This window comes from Telopea speciosissima, chromosome 5 (assembly GCF_018873765.1).
Source record: "Telopea speciosissima isolate NSW1024214 ecotype Mountain lineage chromosome 5, Tspe_v1, whole genome shotgun sequence".
In the NCBI taxonomy this organism is placed as follows: Eukaryota; Viridiplantae; Streptophyta; class Magnoliopsida; order Proteales; family Proteaceae; genus Telopea; species Telopea speciosissima.
Genome location: NC_057920.1, coordinates 60,068,226 through 60,078,391, shown reverse-complemented (window position 1 = coordinate 60,078,391; position 10,166 = coordinate 60,068,226). Strand labels below are relative to the sequence as shown.

The 10,166-nt window shown below is 38.3% G+C and overlaps 1 protein-coding gene across 1 annotated transcript; it reads left to right on the top strand.

Annotated features, from left to right (window-relative positions):
• Nucleotides 1-9,092: 9,092 nt before the first annotated feature.
• On the top strand, nt 9,093-9,602 carry LOC122661637. The gene has a single exon (XM_043857097.1). It carries the CDS (start codon nt 9,145-9,147, stop codon nt 9,580-9,582), a length of 438 nt encoding a protein of 145 aa, XP_043713032.1. The 5' UTR covers nt 9,093-9,144; the 3' UTR covers nt 9,583-9,602.
• Nucleotides 9,603-10,166: the final 564 nt, after the last annotated feature.

Genomic DNA, 10,166 nt, shown 5'->3' with positions numbered 1-10,166 from the left:
TGGAACAAACTAAAAACAATCCATCCAAAGACGAGCATCAATGCTGCAGAAGTTAGGAGAAGGCTTCACAACAGAACATGTACTAGAACTTTTTGCCTATGAAATCATTTACATTCAAATCTGCATATTCACTGTCTTACATAATCATCCTGATCAGGTAGCCATTTTCATCGTCTGAAAATTTTGGACAAGAAGTACACTATGAAGAAAAGAAATAGAGCAAACAAAACGACGTGTAAGACACTATTCGAGCCCTGCTGGATGATGCTCATGTTCAACCTCCTCACGTTGTTCTTTAGCCCTGCTTGGGCTTTTATCAACGTCATTTGCTGTTTTAAGAACCAGAATAAGTAAAATGGTAAAAACCAGTCCACCATTACCCTAACTAATGAGAAAATGTATTGATAAACTAACAAAGAGAATCTCCATAAACCAGATATCCATTCTTTCAAGTTCTCTATATGTGAGCAAGTAAAATGCTTAAGATTCAAACTAAATATTATTTAAGATGAATGCAGTAGGTAAACCTGTTTATTCTGATTTGTAAATCCAGTTGACTCATGCTAAGCATTGAAAGAGTTTGAGTCAAGTTTTAATTCAGTTTAGAAGAGTCCAAGTTAGAGTCTTGTTTGTTGGAATTGCCTAATCAGAAATCTCACATTCCCAAACTGTTACCAATTTAGTTTTGATGATAGCAAACATTGAATGTACTTTAACATCTATGTGAAGCATTGTAGTCACTATTACTACTTTATTGAGAGCAATTAGACTTGAAGAAGAACCATGATTGCAAAAACAAGACAAGTCAAGCTTAGCAAGTCAAACTCATCAAGACAAGACAAGCTTCTCAAGTCAAGACAAAGACAAGAACAAAACAAGTACAAAAGAAAAGGCAAAGTCTCAAGCAAAGCTCAGAGATTGAAGGCAAAAATTCAAGGCATGCTTGTGTGCACAAAAATCATTATTAGAACATTTGCACACACACTTGCATTGCATGCATACATTCTAGATGGACATTACCTAGACTACCCAAGGACCCGTGAAAAGATAAAAAATAGGTCTAAAGACCATTGGTGCAAAAGCCCTAAAGCCAAGCAAAAAGCCAAAATCAGACTGAAATAGCACCAACTGATCAACCCGCTTCTAGGTCTAAAGACCATTGGTGCAAAAGCCCCAAAGCCAAAATCGGGTTGAAATAGCACCAACCGGTCTGACCGGTTAGTGACAGAATGCACACTTTTCTACCGGGACAGAGGTTGGGAACCAATTGCCCCAACCGGCTAGAGAAAGTCCAGCAGGTATCAATCCGGATCCCCAATGGCTATATTCTCATAACGGCTAATCCAAACAGTCTGACCGTTCATTAACAGATCGACCGGTACAGCTAAAAAGTGACCATTATTTGACCGTTAGAGATTCAAATCTCTCACTATTTTTGGCTATACATAGGCCATTAAAAGCCAAAACTCTACACACCCTTCAAGGCATTGAATACCACTATTGTGAGAGACTTTGAAATAGCCTTTTGATCATTATTCTATTCATTTTTAAGTTGAGAGCCTCTATATAATACTTTGATTGGAATCAACTCAATCCATTGAAGGCTTGCATTGAAGCAATTGATCTACACATTGAAGAAGCCTTTGAAGAAATCCCTCATTGGTTGCATGCATTCATTTCCACATCATTTTACAAAGGGAAGTTTTCTTCACATCAGTAACATCGTTACTTTATTATTTCTTCCATTGATTTGTATTTGATTCTTAGTGTTGATCTAAGAATTGGGTGAATTCTTGATCAAACTAAGGGTGCATCATCTTAGACTGTACTTAGGTGGTTGCACGGATCCTCTTATCCTTAAAAGATTACGGATTCTCTTATCCTTAAAAGAGTGTAAAGGATTCTCTTGTTCTCTAACAAGATTTTGTTTAAAGGTGTTGTTTCCCACCTACTGTATTGAAAGGAAACATCTAATGGAACTCTCTCAAGTGTAGAGAGGAGTAGACATAGACTCTTGGAGTCAAACCACTATAAATCTTGTGTCTTTTGTGGGTTGTTTATTGCTTCAATTATAATTGTGCAATTAATTTTGAAAAAGGACACAATCCACTAGATACAACCTATTCACCCCCTCTAGGTTGTTTCATATTGTTTTAGCTTAATACAGGATTACGATTATTTGGGTTAGCAGTCTCTTATTTTATCTTTAAATACTCTTGTAATCATCGTTTATTTTCAGATTTTGATGAATGGATTTTTGAGTTGTTTGTTAGCAGAATGGTACGAATGAATCAGTTTGTGTGAACTTCTCTTTCCTCCATCTTCTATTCTCCTTCAATTTCTTATTCTTCCTTCTTTGTTCTTCCATATTCTTTATCTTCTTCCCTGTCAGTTTGATATCATGTTCTGCACAGCATTGATGTCACCAAACCTTGAAGTTAATCTTCCTCAAACCATATCCCTTTCTCCCTGAGATTTGTGTCGAATGTAGCCCTACCCTGGGCGACCAAACCCTTGGAGCTTCATGGCAATAGACCATCTCTGCTGTGAAAAATCAAACCTGCAAATCAGATTACTTCAAGCTACCACAGGAAGGTGGTTGCTCTTTCAAAAGTTGCAGCCCCTCACTGAGAATACCAATTGACTTGTAAATTTAGGACGAAGATCGTACCATACGAATCTCTTGAATCCATGCCACCACAGCCCTAAAACCCATTAATATATTAATAACAAAGCCCCAAAATCAAGCTGTACGATAGCTACATAACCAGTTTTGGTGTCAAGGAGATATATCACAACAGGGTTGGAGTTAGGGCGTGAGAATCTAGGGATAGGGTCACAGGAAGTTTAGTATATCACACCCAGAAACTAACAACCGAAGGGATTGGTATAGTGGATCTGCACGTTTTCTTCTCAGACCCAGGAATATCGCCACCGAAAACAAGTAACTGCAAGAAGGTTCAACAGCTAAAGAAGAAAATTTTCTGAAAAGAAGATTAGAAACAGGAGTATAACTGGAGAATTAGATCCAACAAAGGAAAGAAGAAGGAGAGATGAGAGAGAGTGCCTGAGACGAGAGAGAAAACTTAGAGGAGAAAGATTAGACCTGCGCACCCAGCTTAGGGCAGCACACAGTAATCACTTTCATTCAATATCCAACTGAGAAACGTTGGCATGCATGCTTTTTATAGAATCAAACAAAGAAGTCCTAATCCTATCCTAAAACTGAAAACAAAACTTGACTCGTAACTCTAAAACTGAAATAAAGTTGAACTCAAACTCTACTCCTACTTTCTAAAGACAACTCTAACAAGATAAAGATAACAGAAAAACAAAGTATCTCTAATTAGTATCCATACAACAAACTGCAACATGTAGTTTCATTGGGGGCAATTACTACTGAAAATTAAGAAGGGTTCAATCGATATTAAGCAGTGGGCATGAGGTGGGCTGAACAGGTGGCCTGAACCCAAACTGAAGTCTAGGACAGCAAGCCAGCTAAGCCAACCCTAACTTAGATTTGACCTAGGATAGCCAGAGCCCAATTCAAGAAAACTATTGAAGCGCACAGCCAGGGCTCAGGTTTTCCTGGGTTGAGCTTAGGCTCGGGTAGGATTCTTTTTTAAACAAAGAAGAGCAACCATGTCTTGGCTTTACATTCATTCATGAAAGACTTTCACCAATCTCTTCAACCCCCCCACCCCCCGGGGCCACCCCTCCCCAAAAAAATTTTGCATACCTCATTATTTTCTAATGCTCGACAAAGTCTAGGCAAGAACAAGGTGACTAGTCGATTAAACAAGAAATATTTGTTCCCTAATCAACCAAAATCTCCAATTAACGGTCCAACAAAGATATAACCCAGCATTCCATGCCACAAAGACTGGCATTGGCAAACCTACAGTTGAATTGCTTGTTTAACCCATGATTAGCCACATGTCAAATGTGGGCTCCCATCTAAAACACATGGCCCAAAATGTATTCAGATTTTACCCTTGCATTTCAATGGTTAACCAAAACTGCTAAAGTTGAGCTTCCAACCAGTTTTCACAGCTTTATATCTTCATGTCATAAAATCAGATTACGATGAAAGTTGCCACTCTTATATATACAATGACATGAACACCAATGGAGCTTTACTATTCATATAACACTTTAAATATGTGGGTCATCAAGGAAACCATTGTGCAATAAAATGATAATTCTCATAACACTTTAAAATACTTTAATAGTTTAAAGCTAAAATCAAGTAATAAAGTAGCAATTTAGATCAGAAGCACTAATGTATGTATTTTGGGCCTTCTATTAGGGGAGGCTGAAGTTTCTTATAAGAAGATTATACAACAACATTTTCCATGTAATTTATGCAAAATACAAGCATGGTACTCGCTTATCAACTAGTCAACTAAACAAAGGCTAATTCACCATCTAGCATAGATTGGACAAATTTAAGTTAACGAGTCAAAGATGTCCTTGCTAGTCAAGTCAACCATCAGCTCTTCACTAAAGATATGCTTTAATTAAGCTTGTAACACCTAATCCATCCTTTTGAAGGTCCTTGTGCCTTTCCTCATACCTTATAACACTGACTACAAACTTTGGGCACAATTTTATTCCCGATGTTAAACTGATTCAAGTAATGATGATGACATGAATCAGTGGTTGCATCAACCAGAGTTTGATATCCTAATAGTAAGTATCATTGAACTAAAAACTAGGGGGTGTACCCAGTGCACAAGGCTCCCGCCACTATGGGGTCTGGGGAGGGTCATAATGTACGCAGACTTACCCCCACCTCGTGGAGAGGCTGTTTCCCGACTCGAACCCATGACCTTATCATTGCGCCGAGGTAACAATTGTATTAAAAACTAGAATAATAGAATTTTTTTTTAAAGAGAACTACAGAACATATATCCAAAGTTCAAAGCATACCAACTGAGCAATAATGTTAGTCTGATGTTTTGCTTCTGACTCGATCTCTTGAGCTACCTGCAGTGCCATTATTGAAAAAGAACTAAGAGAGCAGAACGAATAGGGGAGGCAACAAATATAAATAAATAAATAAAAAGGAAAACAAACAAACATCAGGCAATGAAAGTGGCAAGGAATCGAAACAAAAACAGAAGTCCAAAACAATGAATTTACATAAAATGCTCTATATCAAAGGAAAAATCATAGGACTCAGCTACTAGCCTCACAGACAATTCTCATGTGCAATTAAATCTGGCCCGGGAAGGTAAGAATTCTGTTGGATATAAGTATATTACAATCTTTTGCAATCAAGTCTTCCAATCAGAAGCATCTGAAAAGTTTATGCCCTCAAAACAGCAGCTAGTCAATAATAAAAGAGGAGGCATATATTGTACGTTTTTTCCTAATGCCAATTAATGTACAACTTCATCATACACAAACACAGCTAACAGAACAGATAATGTGAGATTTCATAGTTCGTAACAGTGTACAACAACTCACCCTTATCTCAACTAAACGGGGTCGGCTACATGGATCCTTGCCCTCCAATCAGCTCTAGTTGAGGTCATACTTGATACAAGGCCTAAACTATGCATTTCTTGCCTCACCATGATGCAATATCACTTGGTTGGTTAGACCAGCATGATAGAATCTGGAGACCCAAACCCAAACAGAACCAGTCCAAGGGTTTTTGGTCCAACAAGGGTTGGAATTAGTTAGTATTAGTAAGGGTGTTAAACGGTCCGGTTTTGGTTAAACGGTTCGATTTGATTCGGTTTTGACTGCTTGAGGGTGGAAACCGTAACCAACCCGTTTAGCTAAACGGTTGCATATCCAAAACCGTAACCGTTTAGTAAACGGTTTCGGTTATACGGTTTTTAAACAGTTTCGGTTAAATGGTTATACACAGTTTTCGGTTAAATGGTTATACACGGTTTTCAATTAAATGGTTCTACACGGTTTTACACGGAAGGGTTTGACCCATTCAATTCATCGCGAGTTCCTTAAAGGTAAAAATGAATGAGCCAACTGAGCTTTAACTAAATCTTATCTGACCTAGTTGGTGTTAGAAACGTGATTTTTGTTTTGCTCTGAATGTGTGAACCAATGATATAAATATATTTATTGCTACAAGAACTAAGTTATTCAGAACTTCGATCTTTAAGAAGGTTAATTGGTAAGCAAAGGAAATGGTTTTTTTAAACTGAACTGTAGAGAGTAGCTTTCCCCCAACACTACTACTGCTGGATTGGTAGATTCATCATACAATTTATAATTGGTTAGCTTGTTGATATTTATGTTCTATTCATTTATTTTGCAGTTTCCACAAGTGCATTTTTAGCTTGTTTGTTGTTTGTTGTTGCATGGGTTGGTGAGAATCTAATCATTTTGAATGAGTGGCACAGGAAGCCATTTTGTTGGATCTCCTCAGAGTCATCAGCCATCACCGTGCTCGGCTTGCCACTCCTATCCGTACGATTCAGAAAGTATACAGTGATGCTGATGTGGACAACATGCCATTTGGAGATACAATCTTCACTCGTCCTGGACCAGCTACTAACCGTGCACTCCTATTGATAGAGCCTCCATCTAAAATTAGTGGTGATGATAAAAAAACTCGTTCAGTGCGTTCGAATGAAGAACAGGATTCTAAAGTAGTTGCAGCGTCAACGTCTGAGACTAAGGCTGAGATTAAGGTTGAGGCAACATCAACTTCCGAGTCCAAGGCAGATGCTAACGTTGGGACAACATCATCAGACTCCAAGGTTACATCCTCATCTATGTCTGATTCTAAGGCAGACGATAATGCTTCATCAATGCCAATGTCCAAGGTAGAACCTAAGAGTGCAGCAATGTCAAAAACTGACCCAAAGGTGTCAGAAAGTTCGGTCCGAGCCAACTCAGACAAGCAGCAATCTAAGAAGGCAGGTTTAGGTGTATCTGCAGCCACCCCACCGACGAAGCAAGAAAGTGAAAGGTCATCAGTTGCACCCCCTCCAATATCCCGGCCTGCCTTGGAAGAAAATATTGTTCTCGGTGTTGCATTGGAGGGCTCAAAGCGGACCCTCCCAATTGAGGAAGACCTGGGTCCATCTCCATCTCCATCTGTATCTCCTGCAGAGGCAAAAGAATTGGCAGGCTGCCGAAATGGAAATGGTTCTAATGGTGGGAAGGATAACAGGGACAGTCAGATTTCTACAGTTCCGGGTGTGGGAGCTGGTGATCAGAGAGATCAGCAAAGGTGACCAGTACAAATGTTTATTTTCCCCTCTTTTTTTTTTTTCTTTTTAATTCAGGAAAATGCTAGAAGCTGTGTTTTTGAAGGCTGGCATTATGTGGTGTACGTATATGTTCTTGTTGAATTCTTCAAATTGTTGTTGACGTTAAATGTGTAGAATTTGTGGCATCAGTCATGGCATTAGCAAACACATCTCATGTATATATTTATGTTGGTTCCTCTTCTGCTTCTGTGTCCATTTCTTCTCTTTCAGATTAAGAAATACCCAGTGATTCTTGCAGTTGGGGATATTAACAGATTGGATTTGGAGCGGATAACCCCAGGTTCTGAATTCTTAATCCAATTAGCATATCCATATCCAAATTTGATTCAATATTTGAGTGATATTTCATTTTTAAAAACCTTAAAGTCACGAGAACAGTGATCGAGGAGCATTTAAACAACCAATCAATGCCTTATTATTGGATTGAAAAAAAATAATTCACTGTTTAAAAAATCCAGCCGTCCACCCTCTATAGTCTTATGTTTTATTCTTTCTATATGAGTTCAGATGTTTATTTGATAAGGAATACTTAAGTGAATGATAAATTTAATAATTTTATGTGATTTCTCCCCGAAGAGAGTGATTAATTAATTTAATAAGCAGTGGAAGAAAGATTGACAAGTGAATGTTAATTTAATAAGGAACAGTAAGAGAATGATTAATTTAATAATTTTATTGGGTGTCTAATGGATATTTGACCACAGACCTGTTATTGATAAAGCCTGATCTCACTCCAGAAAGTGTTATGGTGATTCTTCGATGGGCTATTTCGCCTCTGAAACATACCATAATGGCAAAAAATTGCATACATTAGCGCCATTGGCATTGAATCCTGTAGAGCTTGTCGAGGTCTTCGTTTGATATGCATGTATTTTGACCCATGTTGGTTTAGGTCCGAACCAAACCGGATAGGTCTCTAGGGGTAGTTTTGTACTTTTTGGTTAGGATTTTCTTATATATTATAGTTATCACTTTCATAGATGGGAGTGAGTGAGTGAGGGTTTGTATTTGCTTCACAGAAATAGTGGATTCGTTCAATCGCTCGACCATGAATATAGGCTTCCTTGTTAGGGGTGAATCACGTAAATCTTTTCTTGTGTGCTTGATTTCTCTTTTGTTTACATTTCTTATGCAAAATTACCATTCTAGTGCGTTGTCTTTCTAACAATACCTTTACAAACCCACAGCCAAATGTGATAGCAACTATTTGGTTAGTACTCATTACCACACCGTGTACAGAGAGACCGAATAGAAATCGTACAGATCTAGCCGGTTTTAGTATTAATATTGAAAATACAGTAACATCCTTGATACGGTACGATTTCGATATCTACTATTTATCTTCTGTACCGAACCAAAACCGTGCCAAATAACCGATACCGTATCGGCTGACATCTTTTAGTTGATAGTTGATACTAATGTAGTTTCTATTTTTTTTTATTTTTTATTTTAATAAAATTATTTTAAAAAAAAGAAAAATTAATACGAAGGATATGCCAAGTCCAACATGTAATGAGATCTTCCACCATCTTCCCTCGATGATGTTTCCAAAGCTGAATAGTAAAAGAATTTTTCAGATTCAAAGTGCCGTGTCGATCTAGAAAGTCTTGATAGCCGTCAAAATTGTCCACTCTGACCATTTATTTTGAGCAACCAACATGGAACGCCTTCTAAGACTGAAGACTTGCTGCTAAAGCAAATTAAATAATTCAAGTGTGCGGTGAGGCCATTTTACAGATGGTCACCGTCAGGATAACATTTAAAATCTCTTATAAATAGCCTGTATCGATTCTCAGATTTCATCACAACATTACTCTGTTTTTTAAGAGCGAGTAGTGAAGATCCAGTTCCGGCCTCCTCCATTCTCTTAATTAGTCTATCGATCTCAACCATGGCAAGCAAAGTAGATGAGAGAGCAGGAGCTGAAATCGTACGTGGAAAAGAAGCCTGTGATCGATTTTCAGAGGAACTGATTAAAGAGTTGGGATTCCCTAGTGGTGTCCTTCCCACCGGAGAACTTGAAGAATGTGGGAGGGTGAGAGCCACTGGTTTCGTATGGTGGAAATGCACGGCCGCCTACGAGCATTTCAATGTGGCAACCAAAACCAAGGCAAGTTATGCTGCTGAGACGACCGCGTACGTGGAGAAGGGGAGGATGAAGAAGATGACGGGCGTGAAAACCAAGCAATTGATGGTGTGGGTTCCAATAGTAGAGATGTGCATGGATGGCAACAAGATCACCTTCAAGACACCCATGGGGGTCGGCAAGTCCTTCCCCCTCACCTCTTTTATGAACGAAGAAGAGAAGAAGAAGTATCTCCAGCAATAGGGTGCAGCAAAATAATCCTGAATCCTAATCGATTATTCATCACCTGCTATCTACTCTATGCAATTTCCTTATTTATTTGACTTTTGTGTACCTTTATTATTATTTTATGAACCGGAAGTAATTGAAATTGATGTAGCATTCTAGTTAAAAGCTTAAAACTAGCGAGTGAAGGGGTTCTTCTTTGTTTCATTTCATACATAATGTGTTTCTGTTTGACTGTTTATGCACTCTAATATTATAAATAAAAAATCGTTTACTATAAAAACATTGGGGGAGGGTTGGGTCCGCCCACGTGTTTCAAAAGCGGACAGCTTTGCCCAATGGGAGTTCCACTTTGAATCAATTGGTTTTAAGATGGAAGCCTAATACTCACCTTTTTTCCTCAAACATTATAACAAGTACACCACCATTGAATGATTGATGTTTTCCACATACCACAAGGCTATATTGCCAAGGCATCCCCAAAATTATTTCATTCCATGGCCATTACCAAACATCTCATCAGGTTTGAAAAACATAAAAAATGAAGGAGACGATACCTTGGGGTCCACTTCTAAAAAGGGATCATAATAAGTGGGTTCTAG

Bases quoted from the DNA above. Each gene is read 5' to 3' on its own strand.
- LOC122661637 (XM_043857097.1), top strand. From the start codon at position 9,145: ATGGCAAGCAAAGTAGATGAGAGAGCAGGAGCTGAAATCGTACGTGGA.